At 39.8% G+C, this 19214-nt stretch overlaps 1 protein-coding gene across 3 annotated transcripts in view; it reads left to right on the forward strand.

The window, feature by feature from the left end:
- LOC129738936 (polymeric immunoglobulin receptor-like) overlaps nt 1-19214 on the forward strand; it is a 348269-nt gene that overhangs the window by 256181 nt on the left and 72874 nt on the right. For all 3 annotated transcript variants that reach the window (XM_055730263.1, XM_055730262.1, XM_055730264.1), the window contains 3 exons: nt 5824-6009; nt 6817-7009; nt 7380-7508. In XM_055730263.1, the coding sequence (XP_055586238.1) occupies nt 5824-6009; nt 6817-7009; nt 7380-7508 (508 nt within the window). The remainder of the gene's footprint in view (nt 1-5823; nt 6010-6816; nt 7010-7379; nt 7509-19214) is intronic.

Consider the following 19214-nt stretch of genomic DNA (forward strand, 5'->3'; position numbering starts at 1 on the left):
ACGTACAAGACGAACAAAAAATCTTCCAAAAAGTGTGTAAAATTTCAAATGCTGACATTCAAAAAATACGTTAGAAATTGACTTGAAATAGTGCTATCTATTGCGCCGTTCAAAAGTTACAGATCAAATTTTTAAGTGGCCAGTTTTCGAAAAGGCCCAGCCAAAAAACAAAAAAATTGTTCAAAACTATCGTTGGAAATTTTACACAAGTTTCGTGAGCTAGCTTGTATGTCTGTTCTCTGTGGTTACATTTCGTGTCTTATTATAATACAGGTTTCAAAAATATTTTCCAACCTTTACTTATCATTATAAGCGATGTATTTCACGGTCCCGATCTCTGATCGGAAAAATTTGCCGGTGTGACAATTGAAGGAGACTTGAACGCTGGATCATCGAACTAGATTATTATCGTTTATCTCACAGTTTAAGCAAAATATCTTGAAAATGTTTTTATTTGCTAAAAATCTGTATAACATTTCAACTATCTGTAATCTCTATATACAGATTCATGGTTTAAAAATTTCAAAAAAAATCTGTGTGATTACAGAAAAATCTGTATATGTGGTAACGCTGATGGGTGATTGTCGAACGAAATTTCGAGTCTTGGTATGCGAGAGCGATGATTTGATGGTCAAACGACCAGAACTCCCGACAATTTACGGCGTCGCCTATCTCTTCCACGCAGCAGAACCTACTGACTCAATAAGCAGGACCCGGCAACGTTACACGATTTGTCTATGTATCGTGTGACCAACATCTTTTAAATAAGTGTTCGTGAATCTCGTTTTTAAGCTTTTTTTCCTCAGATTCAAGCTTTTTTTGCCTTGAGAACATAGGAGATGAAAGCTCAAATCTGAAGAAAAAAGCTTAAATCTGTCAAAAAGGGGAAATCTGAGGGGAAATCTGAGAGATGTGCTCCATACGGTTTGAATAGCGTTGCAGCCGTCTGTCAATAAACAAAGCAATTAATCTATTCACCCTCTCCTGTGAAAAAAATCTCGCGGCAGCCGAACAATGTGAAATGATTATTCACGCATATGGAATGAAAGTGAAAAGACTAACCACTACAAAGATCAAAATTTCATTTGACATTTTTTTGCTCTCCGACCAAACGATTGCGCTCTCCATGATTGTCAAGAACGATGTGCTGTTGTGGATGTCTCAAACGATGTTGACCATTTACAAGACTGGTCGCAAATGTTCTCTATGAACTACTGTACCTAGCAATCAGACGGCTGCAACGCTATTCAAACCGTATGGAGCACATCTCTCAGATTTCCCCTCAGATTTCCCCTTTTTGACAGATTTAAGCTTTTTTCTTCAGATTTGAGCTTTCATCTCCTATGCTCTCAAGGCAAAAAAAGCTTAAATCTGAGGAAAAAAAAGCTTAAAAACGAGATTCACGAACACTTATTTAAAAGATGTTGGTCACAAGATACATAGACAAATCGTGTAACGTTGCCGGGTCCTGCTAGCAATAAGCTCTTGATTAGAAGCATACCATTCCAGAAGAGTAATGATAGAATTGCACAAACCATCCGTGAACAAAATTCTTGAAGAGATGAACAACATCAGAAATAAACTCCAAACTTCCATCTTTAGGATGAGGTATTGATAAACATCATCCGTAGTTTTTGTTTTGCCTCATGTTGACTCCAATTTGTTCCACATCGTTTGATTTGCTGGTCCACAATCCAGCATTTCTAATATGCGATGTTGAATTCCTAAAAATAAAATAAAATTATTTAATGAAGAAGTTTATTTCTTTAAAGGTCATACTATTTACATAGCTGTGTTGAACTTGAAACTTCGAATATGGTCTAGCAAGCTTCTCGAAAAAGGCAAAGGAAACTTATTCTTTCGAAGAAATTCATATCCTTTCCCGCAAGCAAAATGAATTCGCATGCTGCGAACGATTGTTTGATTGGTCCATTTCCTTACCGTTTTTATTCTTCCCAATGCTAAATCAATTTGGTCGTCGTTGAACAAAGTTTTCAATTTCGGTTGCATTTGAAATAATTTGTCGAGACGTAATTTTTTTCTCAATAGACAGCTTTACTACGCCAAAACGTTCTTTGTCTAAAAACTTATTGATTTCAAGAATAAATTTGGTTTTAAATAATACTTACTTTCGCATCTTCAGTATACACGTAAACGAACGAGGATTCAACTGAAATTTGAAGCCACAACTTTTAAACGACATTTTTATGTTGCAGAACTCTGACTCAACAATTGGAGATCTTCCGCCTCTGAATTTGCATAACCATGATCTGCTGTAATTAACTGTGTCATGTTGGCAGAAATCAATTCATTGCTGCCGAGTATTTGGATCCACGGGAAATATTAAAAATCTAATTCTATCATTTCGACTGTTTATAGAACAATCATCAACTGAACAGTTCATGTTTATAAGCTTCGAACACCTTTAAACAAATTTGAGCGAGAGTAATATCATATTCGTTTCCACCACCCGAAAGTGTTGTACCATCCACGCTAAAAACGAGCATGAACCGAGTTTTGCACTCACCTTTGTTGGTGTGCGTAAAATCGGCAGTGTCAACAGAAAATATAAAGCTGTCCAAAATCCATTACAGCTGGTATTTGTTTTCGTTTAATTTCGAAAATTGAAACCAAATTTACTTTAGTTGATCATTGTCTTGTAATGTTGTTGTAATGTTCATATAATACATTTTAGCATGAATTTATGTATTATGTTAAATTGTGAAAATTTTAAGAGGCTTGCTTGGTAGATTCGCCTCTGGCCCTGATGATAATAACTGCAATACTGACTGATTCTGGACGGTCTATGTTTGCTGCTGCCGGACTGCAGTTACTTCAGCTTGATGGTTCCGATATTTTGTCTTGAGAGTTTATTCCTCGCAAATCTCATCTTCTTCGTTCGCGTATTAAAAATCCAAAACGGCGAACTCGGGCCGCGGAAATCGGGGAAAAATTTGATAACAGACCGAAACGAACGAAATTCAAGCCCCTAATGCGGGTGCAGTGGTACCTTATTTGAAGGGCAAAGGGTTGGAATCCGGGACTTGGCGCAACCGAGCATCGTCACTCCAAAGCACAGTTCTTTCACGATTTTCACGCACTCGTGGGCTTCAACGCTCGAAGCTGGCTTGTAGCAAAGTAGTTTCGAAGCAGCTCAACGCTTCTTGCTACGCGAGACCAACTTATGGGACCCGCTCGAGCAAGAGAATTCTTCGGTTTGGGCGATTCCGCCAGATCTTTGGATTGCACTTTTTGCACTCGGATTTGCTGTTCTTCTCGGCATCGCCTGGAACCGATTGCAGCAAGCCTTCTGGGCACATTCTTCTTGGGAGCGTCCGATCCTCATCCTCAATTTTTCCGTTCTTCGGGATAAAGAAAAAAAAACAATGTGGAAATAGCTCGGACGTAATTTTTGCGGTAAATAAACCAGACCAGCTGATATTTGTTTACATCGGGAGGAAGCACGTCCTGCCAAATTCATGATAGTATTGGTGAGAGCGCAAGCAACACCGAATATTTTCAGAGTGTTCCACCGTCCACTTTATGGTGCACTACCAGTGGACTACCCATCGTGAAAACGAGCATGAAAACAGCAAAAAGTGCACTACCGATTGTGCACCGGTGGACTACCAAGCGAAAACGAATTCTCTATAAAACGAATTGCTTCTTCTTCTTCTGCCTTATCGACTAGCTCCTATAATGGTCCAGTTACAGAAACTATATGACCAACGTTTCTGTTTATACTCCTTAGAATTTACACTCTTTTATACTCCGTAGAGATATTTTGGATTCTTTTATACTCAGTATAGTTTACAATTCTATTTCTGTTTCTTCGTGTCGTACATTTTTTTTCGTTGTGTGTGTTCATTTTACGTCCGTGGACTTACAAAATTTCCTTAACCTAGTTGGAGGCGGCGGGATTCGATCCCCGATCGTCTGATTACAAACCAGACACGCTTGCCATTAGGCTAAACGGCCGCCCCAAAGTGAATTCCAAAATTAATATACCTTGAACTGGGGGAACAACTTTCGCCGGGGTAACTTTGATCAACATGATTTTTTTTGCAGATAATCAACATTTACTAAGTCTGAAGTTAAAATACCTAAATACTCTTTTCTAAGTTTTAAAGCCTATAAATTGAGTTTCAAATAGGCTTAATTTGGTTTGTAGCTGTAGATTTTCTTATATTACTTAAAATGTAGGTAGTTATGAAGTTTATAATATCTGTTTTTTCGGAGTCTCACAAACTCTCTCCTGATAAAATGATAGCATTTGGAAGCAAATGGGTTGTTTTATATGATAGTTTAACTTTTTTCCTTTTTATAAGTATAGTTTTAGAGTTGTTCTTATGGTCGTTCTATGATAATTTTCGAGTATTTCAAAAACGGACATTCTCTATAAGAAAGCCTGTACAGAACAAATGGCTGAAAATCCTATCAAATGGTTAAATTTGAATAAAAAAAGAGCATAGGAACCGTGGGAGGACCTAGAGAATTGCATGAAAGTACAATTTCGTTTGATTTTGAGGCCAAAAAATATTAAGAAATGTTTATAATTTTTGCCCCTAAATGTATGCACAGCATTGTCCATCTTTTGAGTATAGATTTTTGTTTCAGAATGAAAACGTTGAAAAATTGAATGCAGCCCAAACAAAAAACACTGTTATTGATGTTTAAAGCCTTCTGTGCTCATTGGCATCAAAACAATAGTTTTGAAGATGTTGAGATACCTACGTTTAAACCACAGTGATCAAAGTTACTCCGAAACATGAAATCTGGTTTTGTAAACAAACATTTAGTTATAGCCACTAATGTCGTTTGTACATTCTGCTATCAATGATCATGTTTTATGCTCCTTACCTCAGTAAGTGTCTTTAAACTTTCCAGTATTACAAAAAAGTAACGCCTTCAAAAATATTCGAAAATGAATTAGAAAAGTGATCAATGTTCCCCCAGTTTACGGTATACCATCTGAATATAAAAACAAACAAAAATGTGCCAGAACAAAACTTTTGTTTCAGAGATAAGGTTTGTTCAATGTGAAGAAATTCGTCCACATGTTTAATGCATAAAATTTCGAAGAAATTAAATAAAGTTTATAAATAATGAGTCGAAGAATATAAAATTTATATTTTTGCACTGATCGGTGAATTGATCAGACAAATTTGACATTTGGACGTTTACTTTGTATGAAGTCAAAAGTTTACACACATCCATCTAGGAATTATGGTAGTTGCAAGATTTTTTTATCATCTAGCGAACCAAATTTCACTTCAGCTGCATATAACGGCAAAATTAGCCAATACATGCAAAAATTTAGGTTACCATTAAACGTTGCGTGCAACATAACCTCAATGAGGTCTTATTGTGTTCCTAGAAATTACTGGGAAAACCCATAATTTTGTAACCAATACAGGTTCGTGAATCGATTTTGATTTGAATTTTTACGGTTAATTACATTTACATATTTTTATTCCTAAACCCTTACTGCTTCGAAACACTGTGCACCGATGAAATCAGCCATTCTATCCCAAATTCCATACGTGTTTCCTCTTTTCGTGTATAAATATATGCATTATTTACCGACACAAACAATAACGCGCCAAGCGTGCGTGAAAATTTATCACTTTGCCTAGACTATTTTTGCAAATCGAAACTCATTTTCTCATTTCGCCTCCCCCTTCGACAACAATTCCACCCACCTCATCAATCCGTTCGTTCGTTTATTCGTTCGTCCGGTGTTTTGGTGCTGCGGCGGGTGGCATCGTTTTTCCGAAATCGGTTCCCCGTTTCCGCTTCCGTCGAACGTGCTGGCTGGATTAGGTTGCCTGGATTAAAGCGGATGCCAAAGCGATTCTCGCCATCCACGAGCACGTGATCACCAACAATGGCCGGCTGTCGGTGACCCACAACGACTACAACACCTGGACCCTGGTGATCCGGAACGTCAAGATGGAGGACCGGGGGCTGTACATGTGCCAGGTCAATACGGACCCGATGAAGATGCAGGTAGGTTGGCAGCCTTGGACCATTCTGCTAAAGAGACTTTCTGATGAGTTTTTGGTTGATACGTTTGTTAAATTAATTCGTCCAGAATTTTTTAATAATGTTAAGTTGTTGGAGTGTCTGGTTTCTCAACCGATTTATTCAAAATTCGTAGATTTGATAATCTCAGTTTTTAGGGCCAATCTACAAAATGTATATGGTCGATTTTTAAAATTCGATCATGAAATTTTTCCTAAACATTCATTGCCACATTAACATATAAAGATGTTTAAATGCTACGTACATGAATTATGGTTCTCAAGTCTGCATCTGAACTCGGTACGAAATTTGATGACTTTGTTGAATATCAGCTCGAAAAGAAATTCAAAATTCGAAAATTTGAAAATAATTTGTGTGTAAAAATTCTAAGCTGAATAATATCTCAATTTAAAAAAATGTAAATATTAATCGCAGCGCACTAAATTGGACTGCGCACTCATGACTGCGACATTTGTGCGAACTTGTACATTCGTGCGATCTGTCAAATCAGTGTAAAATCTGTCGGAGTTCTACACGCTAACCGCTTTTCAGTAAACCTTTGTACGGATAACTGCGACTGCAAAACATTGCACGAAATCCAATTTTCAATGGAAGTGATAATAAGTAGATGAAAACCATAAAATTTTCTCCTATCCAATCGGAAAGACAGTTTTCTACCATCATGAATCAATCTCCTTCGTGGTCCCAAAGCGATGTTGAACATTCTTGGCTTAATTAAAAATGCACATATTCTTACTTCCGTTTGCTGACCGGCAATCCAATCTTCCGCAGACTGCATTTTTGGAGGTGGTAATCCCGCCGGATATCATCTACGAGGAAACGTCCGGTGACATGATGGTTCCGGAAGGCGGCTCGGCCAAGTTGGTCTGCAAAGCCCGGGGCTATCCGAAGCCAAAGATCATCTGGCGCCGGGAGGATGGCCGGGAGATAATCGCACGTAATGGCACCCATGGGAAGATGAAAGGTAATGTTACAATTCCAAAACCCGATCCACATACGACACCAGATGGTGTATCATCCATCCAAAGTGCCTTCCGTAAAACCCGGTCGGTGCACCTGCCAGTACCGGTGAGCGGAAGTGTATCTGGTTCGTGTTTCAATTTAATCTGACTTCGCCCAACACGGTACTGTGCAGGTTGATTGGAACGTTATGAAGTCTAATTAAAATTTATTCACTTCACACTTCTGAAGCACATCATAAACATTCTGAAAGATTTCAATATTTCTATCCATACAATAGTTTAATCACGTCTTTGAAAATAACTTTCAAAATAATTGATTCTATTTCCCCCCATTTTCTTGGAAACACCTGTCCCCCTTTTTTTTACTTCTAGCGACGGTCGTCGAGGGTGAGATGCTATCACTAACCAAGGTGACACGTTCCGAGATGGGTGCCTACATGTGCATCGCTTCCAACGGAGTTCCGCCCTCGGTGAGCAAGAGGATGAAGCTGCAAGTGCACTGTAAGTTCCGTCCGATAGTGGTTTTCTTTAACAGCAAACTTTCCCTCCAACCCATTCCAAACACTCCTGACTGCTGAAATGTGGCAGATTCAAGCTTTTAAAGTTTCCGAGATCTATTTACGTTCAACAGAAATATTGTTTACAGTACACTTCTGGAACCCTCCAGTACAATGAAAATTACTGAGTGAGATACTCATCGATTTTTTCAAGGGTTTCTTTTCTTGGCACACTGCTAGAAGGCGCCTGAAAATATACTATTGCAACGATGCCAAGTTTTCAAAAATAACAGTTAATGGATAATGAACGAGGAAAAACGATTGTTAATAAACATCAGACCTGTAATGAATATTGAGAACATCTGAAAAGTACGACATTGAGTATCTATCAACGCAATCATTATTATTAAATTCGGTTGAATTTCATTATATAATATGTTTGACCATAATTAAAGCATTATATAGTGAGGAATTGTATCACTGCCAGTGATTAATTGGATAAGTTTAAAAAAACTTAACAACAACTTTAATTGTATTAGTTTTTTATCATTTCTATTACAGAAAACATGGTGAAGAGGTACTGCTTTTTTCAATTGTTGAACGTGTTTTTGCTTTTCTCAACGACAATATCCACTTTTTTCAAAATCTGACCAGAAAGGAAATAAAACATAAGGTTGTCATTCATTCCGCAAAAATAATTTTTTCCACCACCCGCTTCTTAAATTTCTTACAAAATTCATATCCTGATTTGTTAGTCTACATTTTGAAAAGCCATAAATATTTTTTATTTTCTACAACCGATGAGCAAAATGAATCGATTCGCTTGAGGTGAATTTAGGAAAGAAATTGGTAAACAGCGACAAAAAACAGTGTTGCGCTGCTGTCACGATGACAGCGAAATGTCAGCGAGAAAGAGAAAGGAGGAACAGCAGCAAGGAATATTTAAATAAGGTAGTGCCGAGAGCCATGTTGGATTTTTTTTTTGTGACGTCACAAAAACGATTGTATCGAAAATTTATGTGAGAATGCTAGGAATTTCAAAGAAAAACACGTTTTAGAACGAAATCGAATTCTAATTTCATTTCGATTTTGTTGTAGGGCCTCTATTTCATTATGTAATGGAGTTTTTTTGTCCTTTGAAGATTGCATCATGTTTTTTTTTTAATTAATTAATTAATGCAATGCCGCCTTGAAGCTAAAACGTGCAAAAATGAAGAAAATATTAACTTCAAAAAGGTCCAGCTGGTAGATATTGAATGTTCACCTGATTGTCATGATTTTAATCCAACTGGTTTACCATATACAATTCTTATGTAGAACAATCAAAACTAATTCATGATTGTTAACTCAGTTTACTAAAATGCCAATAAAAGATTGTGGTTTTGTTTAAAAAAATGCGTTTTGATCACTTTATTGTAATGAGGAGCTTAAACTGCACTGACTTGAACATTTTCATGGAAGACTAATTTTAAAATTTGCAAATTTCAATGGTGAAAACCCACCATTTTTTCGAATTTCGATGGTCTATTTTATGAAAAAATTATATGAAAATGCAACTTTTTTTGTACCCATCTTGAAGAGCAAGAATCCTTCTACAATAGCGTGTTTTCAAAGTGGAACATTTACATCAGATTCTTCGAATTATCATCGAAAAAGAAAAGTATCCTAGTAAATGACCAGATTTTTCGTGATTGTGACGTCTCAGCCTGTACCAATACTAGAGCAGGGCTGCCTTGGCACTACCTTCTTTAAATATTCATTGGAACAGCAGATAATCTGATTTGGAGAAATATATCGAAAATATACTTCGTCATTCTTACATTTCGAAAATCGGTTGAGTGAGTCATAAAAAGTTTATTTTACAATTCTTATCCTATAAAGTGCATGTATGATAAGATGTAAGTAGCATACGGGTTTGTTTGTTGATTATGCCGTTATTGACATTGTGTCCCACGTAGATTGTTCCTCGATCTTCCCGGCTGGGTAATTGAAAACCTGTTGAAGAAAAAACATACAGAAGCAATTAGTTAATTAGTAGTGAGTAATTTGAATTTACTTAACTTATTATACGAAATAAAGTTGTAATTCCGTTATTCAGACCAGCCAGGAAGTTGTGCGATCACATAATTATTTGTAACTGCAGAAGAAACAAGTAGGACGATGTAAGTCTAATATTAAGCCTAACACAAAACCTGTAATAAAAAGAAATCTTCAGCTTTTAGCTACATCCATCAAAAAGGATTTGCTCAAAAGAGTCCAACAATCTAAAAGATCGACCCCACCGAGCCATGACTTCCAGCTGCGGAGCGGCTTGCCAGTTGCCGGATGATGATCGCATGGTGCAATGCGATGTTTACGACTTGTGGTGGCATTACGGGTGTGTGGGAGTTGGTGAAAACATCGCAGAGAAGGAATTCGTCTGCCCCAAGTGCACCAAATCCAAAGAAGCACCACTACCGACGGGAAATGACAACATTTCTATTTTGACGGTAAGTTCTACGAAGCGACGTGCTCAACGTGCCAAACTTAACCTCCAAAAGTTGGAGGAACTAAAAGCGCTTCATGAGTGCGATCAAGAACGAATCAGCGAGCTGCAGAAACTGCAGAAAACAGCTGATATCAACAAAAAGAAGCTGGAGCTGGAAAAATTGTAAGTTGATCAAACAACAGTTGCGCCAGTAGAACACTTCGATGAAAGATGGACCGACTTCTGGGCGAGGCAACGGATTCAACGACCGTATTCATCGCCCCGGAAACAGCGTCTACTCCGGTGTCTGCAACAACGACGGAGATCACATCTAGCGTCGTGAATTCGGATCCTGAAGGTCTAGCTTCCGCCGTCCCGAACCTAACCATCCAGACTTCTTGCAAGTACGTCCCATCTTTCTCAACCTGACCGACAGGTGATATTTTCCGGCGGTTCGAGAACTGCTGTGACGGTGAATACGAGTACGGCCAACACTTTAGTTTCGGATACTATTACTAAACCTTTGTTATCCACTGGCGCTAGGCCAAAGAATAGTGAGCAATTTCGGTCATCTCAAGGACAGCTTCCGGAAGCAGAATCCACTGTAGTTTCGAATCCAGTTTTTTTCGAATTTTGAGAGAAATTACAATGTGTCAGCCCCAAGTTTTGTTCCCGGTTTATCGATTAGCACTTCTTCAAGTTCAGTGCCGCGAAATACTGTGCCTTCAAGCTATAGCCAATTGCCTAGCCGAATGTTACCGTACATTATCAGTCAGCAAAAGCAGGCGCGTGAGCCTGCATCAGTCAACCCGTTTAGTTCAACGTTTCCTAACCCTGCTGTTTGTGCTGTGGTGTCCGGACAAGTCAGTGAGCAGTGCGTGAACCCTACGCGAGAATCCTATCCTCCCCCTCCGTTTCCCCTGCTGCCTGTAACCAACTCGATTTCCTGGAACGTGAACAACCACAGTGCTTACAGTGTGAATCCTGTGAGTGTGAATCGGAACAGCACTGATATGATTTTTAACCCGTACCAGTCGATCAGGAGTTTAACTTCGGAGCATATTGCGGCGCGGCAACTGATGTCGAAAGATTTACCCATCTTTTCTAGCAATCCAGAGGGTTGGCCGTTATTCTTCGGGATCTACAACAACACCTCTCATGCTTGTGGTTATTCGGACGTCGAGAATTTGACACGGCTGCAAGGATGTCTTCGAGGGATGCGCTGGATGCGGTGCGGAGTAAGCTACTGATACCATCTGCTGTGCCGATGATCATCGAGACGCTGAAGCAGATGTACGGAAGGCCGGAAATAATGATCTTTTCGCTGCTGAGGAAGGTGAAGGAGACTCCAGCTCCGAAGCCGGACAGATTGGAAACGCTGATAACGTTCGGCACGGTAGTTGGAAATCTTTGCGATCATCTGGAGGCTGGACAACAAGAAGCGCACCTGAATAACCCGACGCTGCTGTTCGAGCTTATTGCCAAATTGCCCACCCAACTCCAAATGGATTGGTCAATGTTTAAGGATCAGTTTGTGGGGGTCAACCTGCGAACCTTTGCCCGGTTCATGTCGGTGCTAGTGAAGCCGCTTCAGACGTCACATTGCCCGCGCGTGTCAAGCCCGATCAGAGAGGCACCAAAGCTGGAAGGAGCAGTGAGCGGAATTTCGTCCATGCTCATTCCGAAGTGCGACCATATTCGGAAGAGCCGCCAGTGCCGCAACGAAATTGCAATTCGGAAGCTGTAGATAGCAGAAACTGCAAAGTTTGTAAGCAAGCCGATCACAAGGTTCGAGAATGCGAAGTTTTCAAGCGCAAGGACTTGGAGGATCGTGAAAGAGTTGCCGCTTTGTAGAACCTGCCTCTTTCAACAAGGTCGGCGTCCCTGCAAGGAGAAGAAAGCGTGCGGTGTGCAGGGTTGCCATTTTAAACATCATCCGCTACTACATAATCCGAAGAAAAATCCACTGAATGTTTCTGCAAGTGTGAACAGTCATCGAAACGAAAATCCAAAAGCTTTGTTCCGTATTCTTCCACTAACCCTGAACAGCCGCGGACGCTCGATCAACGTATATGCTTTCCTGGACGATGGGTCGTCTATCACGTTGATGAAGAATGGCATAGCGGAACAACTGAAACTCGAAGGAAAAAGCGACGTCTTTTGCATGTCTTGGACAGCGGATGTCACCCGAGAGGAGCCCAATTCGAAATGGGTGTCGCTGGATGTTTCGGGACAAGGCAGCTCAAGGTGTTTCCCCTTAACGAACATTCGAACAGTGGAGAAACTCTCTTTGCCGGTCCAATCTCTCGAAAACCGTAGATTGTCGTCTCGTTTTCCCCATTTGGCTGGTCTACCGATATGCGACTACGAAGATGCTGTTCCCCGGATCCTTATTGGAAACGACAATGCTCATTTGTCGGTGGCTCTTCGGAAGCGCGAAGGCGAGCCTCATTCTCCGATCACGACGAAATCTCGTCTTGGATGGTCCATCCATGGATCTTGGTCGAATCCTGGAGAAACTCTCGTCAACTACAGTTTCCATATTTGTGAATGTTCTCCCCAGTAAATTAGCCTGCACGAGATGGTGAAGCAGTCGTTTGCCGTGGACAATTTAGGAATCGCCGATAGAGACCACCAAGCGAGTAGCCGGACGTTACGAGACGGGCCTCCTATGGAAACACGACTATTTCGAATTCCCGGATAACTTTGCGATGGCGGTGAAACGATTGTCTTGTTTAGAGCGACGCATGGCAGCAGATTCTATCATCGGCGAGAGTGTCAGGAAGCAGATTGCGGAATACCAAGAGAAGGGGTACCTGATCAAAGCGACGAAGGCTGAGTTGGAAGCGGCGAATCCTCGACGGACGTGGTACTTGCCACTGGGCGTTGTCGTCAATCCCAAAAAGCCCGGCAAGGTGAGAATCTTCTGCGACGCGGCGGCCAAGGTTGACGGCATTCGTTTGAACACCATGCTGATGAAAGGTCCGGATCTGTTGGTGTCGCTGCCGAAGGTGTTGTGCGGGTTCCGAGGGGGTGTGTGCCGATATCCGCGAGATGGTTCCCATACCAGGAATCGTACCCGGGCCTTCTGGATAAAAGCCAGATAACCTAGGGGCTTGAAATAAATCATAAAGCTACCGTCAACTATGGCATCATGCAATAAATCATGCCACTAGTAAATCAATAGATTTAGGATTGATTAGACATCAAATTGATGTAGTCAGAAAAATTATTGGTTTTACCTACTATGTTTTGAATGAAAAATCGAATTAAAACGTTTGAAAATTAATAATTTTTTATGTATTTGGGATGTCATAACGCATAAAGCACCAATTGCAGTAATGTTTGGTTTTGTTCGAAATAAATTTTACATGTTTTCGGTTAAAAGTGTTTTTAAAGAAAAAGCTGCATACATTTAGGGGTAAAAAATACTACAAACTATTCTACAAGCTGGAATCATAAAAACTAATGTTTGGATGGCTGAAATTTTGAAATGAACAAACGCGTGATGCAAACCAATCATATTCCAGCATGTGAAAACGAGATTTAAGAGGAGAATCTTTGATTTGCATTTTAATGCACTTTAGCCCAGACTGGTAACTGAATTATACATCAGCAATGAAATAGGATAATTAAAGCAAGATAAAGTTTATAAGTGATATCATTAAGCCAATGCGTCATACGTACTGGGTTGAAATTTAAAAGGGCCTCGATAAATGTAAAATTTGTTCATCTATTGCTCGATTATTTTTTAAATTTTCTATGAAAATCAATAATTTTAAGAAAAACTATCTCAAGATGTGAGAAACTATGTCATTTTCATTTTATTATCATTTATGATATCTTTAGTAGATTAAATTTAAATAAAAAATGAATAAGTGTTGTGGTGTAAAAATGTTGCATCTAACCCCGCTGTTGCATGATGTTTAACGCACGCGATCACCTTTTTCATTCATTTTCGAATATTTTGAAAAGGGTTGCTTTTTGTAACACTAAAATTGATTAAACTACTTACTGAGGTAAGGAGTATAAAGCATGATCATTGATAGCAGAATATGCAAACGACATTAGTGGCAATAACTAAATGTTCGTTACAAAACCAGATTTCATGTCTCGGGGTAATTTTGATCACTATGGTTTTAACGTATCCCAACATCTTCAATGTTATTGTTTTGATGCCAATTAGCACAGAGGGCTTAAAACATCAATAACAGTATTTTTTTGGACTCAATTGAATTTTTTACGTTTTCTTTCAAAAACAAATATACTCAAAAGATGGACAATGTTGCTGCATACATTTATTGACAAAAATTTCTCAAAATATTCTGAAAACATTTTTCACCGATGACGGAAAAAATATTTATGAATACGAGTTTCTTGAAGAAAATATGGAGGCAGTAGAGGAAGCGGTGACTAGAGACAGCGCAAAAATCAAACTTTCGCGCCTAGTGAAATAATGCCCGTGTCTCAGGGACAAGGCAGATAAATCCTATCGGAATGCATTTCGAAGGAAAGCGACTTGGAACAAAATAGCCGTATCTTTAGAGTTCACAGGTAAACTATTATGTTTTGAAAAGTTGAGACACATATTATTAAAATTTTAATTTTACCAGTCAAAGATGCCAAAAAACTTTGGAAAAAATCAAAAGACAGCTATATATATTTTCAATGAAAGGTCAAGAATGTTGTGAAAAGTGGTGCTGCCGCGCCAGATGTTGTGGATGAGGACACCCTCGAAAGCATCGATCTGAGAGATGCTATGTCATTCCTAAGGGACGTTCGCGTTGAGAACGAAAGACGGACTCTGTCTCTTGGAGGTGTTGTAGAGGAATCTTCGGAACCACAGCCATCAACATCACGAGCGCCAACTGTATTGTCGAACTCTTTAGTTGTGGATACGGACACTGCTGACCAAGACGCCGATATGGTTGCAGCTTGCAGCTCTATTTGAGCAATTAGACCCTGACATTATAACAGACCTAAATATAGAATTTGTACGCATAACTAACTCTGCTATCCAAAAGAAAAGGCCTTTTTGAATTTTTAATATGTTTATATTTATTGTTAAAAAAACGTGGGCCTATCCGTTATTAAAAAGTTCTCTGTGGTTGCAGCTTGCAGCTCTATTTGAGCAATTAGACCCTGAAATTATAACAGATTTAAACATAGCATGTATACGCAGTTATCAAAATAAAATACTCAACTCACTGAATTACTTTTTGATTTTCAAAAGATTTAAATGCGAACTTCCGAAAATATGGCCTCCGAGGGATAAATATCACCGGATTTGGAAACAGTAGGCCAGGCCAGGAGAATCCACCTTAGCAGAAAACAAAGTTGAAAAGCTGCTTTGTACTGCAAACAAATATTTTGTTTCCTTCCTCAATACAGCTCGAAGACGTCCGATGAGGTAAACACTTACATTGGATGTGCTGAAATGCTTCAGTAGGAATCTTCATGGATGGGATCGGAGAAAAAAACGCCGGGGAAGCAGCAGCACAACACATATTTGATTGGCTGTAGGTGGTGGTGTGGTCAGCTTATGCGATAGTTGAATATGGTTTCTTGTTGTGTCAGCGACCGTCCTCTAGAAGGGCTTTAAGACTTCATGAGGCGCTTGTTCAAAGCGAAAGCGTCATCACCTATACATTTAAATGAATAAAGTATTAATTATAAAACTCATAAAATATAATAAAATCATCACCTACAAAAAAATGGCAATTTTACGCCATTTATGGATGCATCTTCCGGTAGCGATAACTGATCGTTCCAAAACTATCGCATCCTAGTCTAGCAATCCGCTGTCACCTTCACTTCCGCAACCACCAATACTTGTATGAATGAATTTATAGTTGGCATCGCTGATCGCCAAAATCACAATTGAATATAACTTTTTATAATTATAAAAAAGACTGCCAGAGTGTGCTGGACACACTATGGGTACATGCCGCCCATCTATGGCCCCAAGCAGTCCTGAAGATTCCACCGATAATTGTTATCATAAGATATTTGAACCCAATTTTTTTTAACATATCGGAAAGGCTTCGTCGTTGAATTCTAGAATGATAGCATCGCAACCCGATGTAAAATATTACAAAAGGATGACTTACTCATTCGATAAATTGAATCCAGATGCCGGGAAATAGTCCCGGATGCCAGAAATTCCAATGAAATTGCGTGTTACTTAAGGAATACTTAAGGACCGTATTGATATGGGCCTTAAGTATTTAATTATCTGAGCGATTTTCACCCTCCATATTAAATCACAAAAAGGTTCAAGCAGCGTTTTATCGTAGCAAAGCTTTCGTTACAGACCCATTGTAACGAGGTAGAGATCAATCCTCAGTAGAACTTATCCTTTGGGAGCGCCACTGTAATAACCTCGGCGGGACCCTTTCTTTCGGCTTTCCATTTCGCAAACTTCAAAACCGCTAAACCACTGCCTTCAAATTTAGAATACAGAATGACATGCTCACACTCAATACCCAAATCTTCAACTCAACGATCTTTCAATACGCTCTCACACACACTTGTCTAAAAAATCTAGAGTAATTTGAACAATCCTCGAGAACAAAATTTTGTTCTCGCATCGCGAAAATCCGAGCTACTCGCACTCACAGCTGGCAAAATCGCTAAAAGTTGCCAAATCAACCGTTACAAATGTAATTAAAGTGTTTTGGGATCGTTAGTCGACAGCCAGGAAGTCTGGATCGGGGAGAAATCGAAAACTGAAAGCCGCTGTGACGACAAAGAGAGTTGCCGGTAGTTTCAAGCGAAACCCTAACCTCTCTCTCCGAGATGCCGCAAATAAGCTGGGTGTATCGTCTACAACCGTGCATCGAGCCAAAAAACGAGCCGGACTATCGACTTACAAGAAGGTAGTGACTCCAAATCGCGATGATAAACAAAATACGACGGCCAAAGCGCGATCCCGGAGGCTGTACACGACGATGCTGACGAAGTTTGACTGCGTGGTAATGGACGACGAAACCTACGTCAAAGCCGACTATAAGCAGCTTCCGGGACAGGAGTTTTATACGGCAAAAGAAAGAAGAAAGGTAACACAGCAGCATTTTCATAGCTTCAGGGACTGTCAACCAAGAAATTTACGTGAAAGAGTGTTTGAATAAACGTCTGCTGCCTTTCCTGAAGAAACACGGTTGTCCTGTACTGTTCTGTCCGGATTTGGCATCTTGCCATTACTGTAAAAAGGCCATGGAGTGGTACGCTGCCAACAACGTGCAGGTGGTTCCCAAGGACAAGAACCCTCCCAACAAGCCAGAGCTCCGCCCAATTGAGAAATACTGGGCTATTGTCAAGCGGAACCTAAAAAAGACCAAAAAAGCTGCTAAGGACGAGCAGCAGTTCAAGGCAAACTGGCTTTCTGCAGCGAAGAAGGTAGACAAGGTGGCTGTACAAAATCTGATGGCAGGGGTTAAGCGTAAGGCCCGAAAATTCGGATTTGGAAAAGCGGAAGCTTAACTGAATATTTTTTCCTGAATTTTATACTAATTAAACTTGAAAAAGAAATTTAATTGGATTTTTTAAATAAACGATTTCACCGATTTACACGCGTTTTTCCTTGACCAAATTTTGACCGTATCACCCTTAACTCTCGGGGTAATTTAATTTGCTAAAATTTTATCAAGATAAAAGTTCATGCATCTACCAAGAAAAATCGATGCACCTTTTCTTGTTTTTAGGAATTAAACAGCAAGCTTTCATTCTTCCCTAAATCGATGCAACGTCAACCGTCACATGGTTGAACTCGTCGCAGAAAGAAATAACAGGAGCAAAAAATTCAATTAAATTCAATTCACACTTTCCAGACTTTTTATCACCTACCTACATATCTCCCTATGTGTGTGATCTTCCTGAAAAGGGTCCAATCCTGCTGCTGCTTTTGAATTAAATTTCCAGAGACTCCAGAGTCAGAAGTCTGGAGTCTACCATATGATTCTGCAAGTTTGCCGGGAACGCTATAAAATCTATAAAACAATAGTGTTAAAACATTTTCCTCGCACGTGAGGACCGGACTACCGTTATTGATATATGTAGGTATGTATCTACTGAGCTTCTGGTGAAAATGCGCTACAAAAATTTAACTTTCATCAGTGTCTCCTCAAAAAGTTCGACCGGGACGACCGCCTTCAGTTTCAGCACCAGTACAACTTTCACAATCTCTCTCTATCTCTTGTCTGGATAGAACACTGCACTGTCAACACTGTCATGTGCCTCAAGCCAAGGAAACTCCATACAGATCTCTGGTAGGACGAGTACCTTCCACTTTACAGATGAGCTGTTGTAGGGAACATTACCATACAAATGGTCGGAGAATTTGCCTCCTCATTCGCATACCACCCGGAAGCACGGCGGAAGATGGTGACAACTGGCCATGTCCCTAGCCTAGGGCGGAAAAACCGCCCCATCAAACCGGCAAGCATAAGCGTGTCCGGAATATATAGGTTGAAATTAATTCGAAGCGGAAGGGTTCGGATAATAGCGGTGGCAAAATGGTTTGACCCTTGTCAACGTTTTCCGGAATGAGCTCCGAGACACTCACCTCGGATGATGTTTCGGGGCCAGTTGCTTTCTGTCGAAATGTTGTATGTTTTAAAGACTTTTTATTATGTAGGTACCCTGGTCCTGGTGTATGTTCTTATGGTTCCAGTCGACGGGGCATGTCGGTCTGATTTCATTTTACGCAAAGCTGCCTACAGGGTGCTGGGAATGACATTGACTCAACCCACCGAATTCTTTTACATTGCTCGTGTGTAAGAAGCAAAAATCCTTGACGTTTCTGACTTTAAATAGTTGAGAACAAACGTTAGGAAGTAATTAAAACTGTGGCACATTTAAGTGCATTGAGTCAAGTCTAGTATACATACAGGGTAAAACTAAAATCGGATTAATGAAATTCGGTTTTTGCGTTATCGTGAACTGAGGCAACATGCAACATTTTTCAACTTCAATTCCTTTAGAAAAAAATTGCACACAAGTCCACCAATTTCTTGTAGTTATAAACTAATTATGTACTGGCGTTTTGTTATTAATAAAGGTTAGTAAAGCCGTTACTTAACTTTGTGAGTGATGAAAATTGTTAGCAGTGTACTGTCGTCATTCAACTCCAACTGTTGGAGAGCATCCTTGATGTCCAACCTCGAAAATGTCCTCTAATGTTGAAAGTCTCCTATCAATACACAGTCTAATATCCATTGGCGACACCCAACGACTTGGTTCCGA

Source organism: Uranotaenia lowii, chromosome 1 (genome assembly GCF_029784155.1).
Source record: "Uranotaenia lowii strain MFRU-FL chromosome 1, ASM2978415v1, whole genome shotgun sequence".
In the NCBI taxonomy this organism is placed as follows: Eukaryota; Metazoa; Arthropoda; class Insecta; order Diptera; family Culicidae; genus Uranotaenia; species Uranotaenia lowii.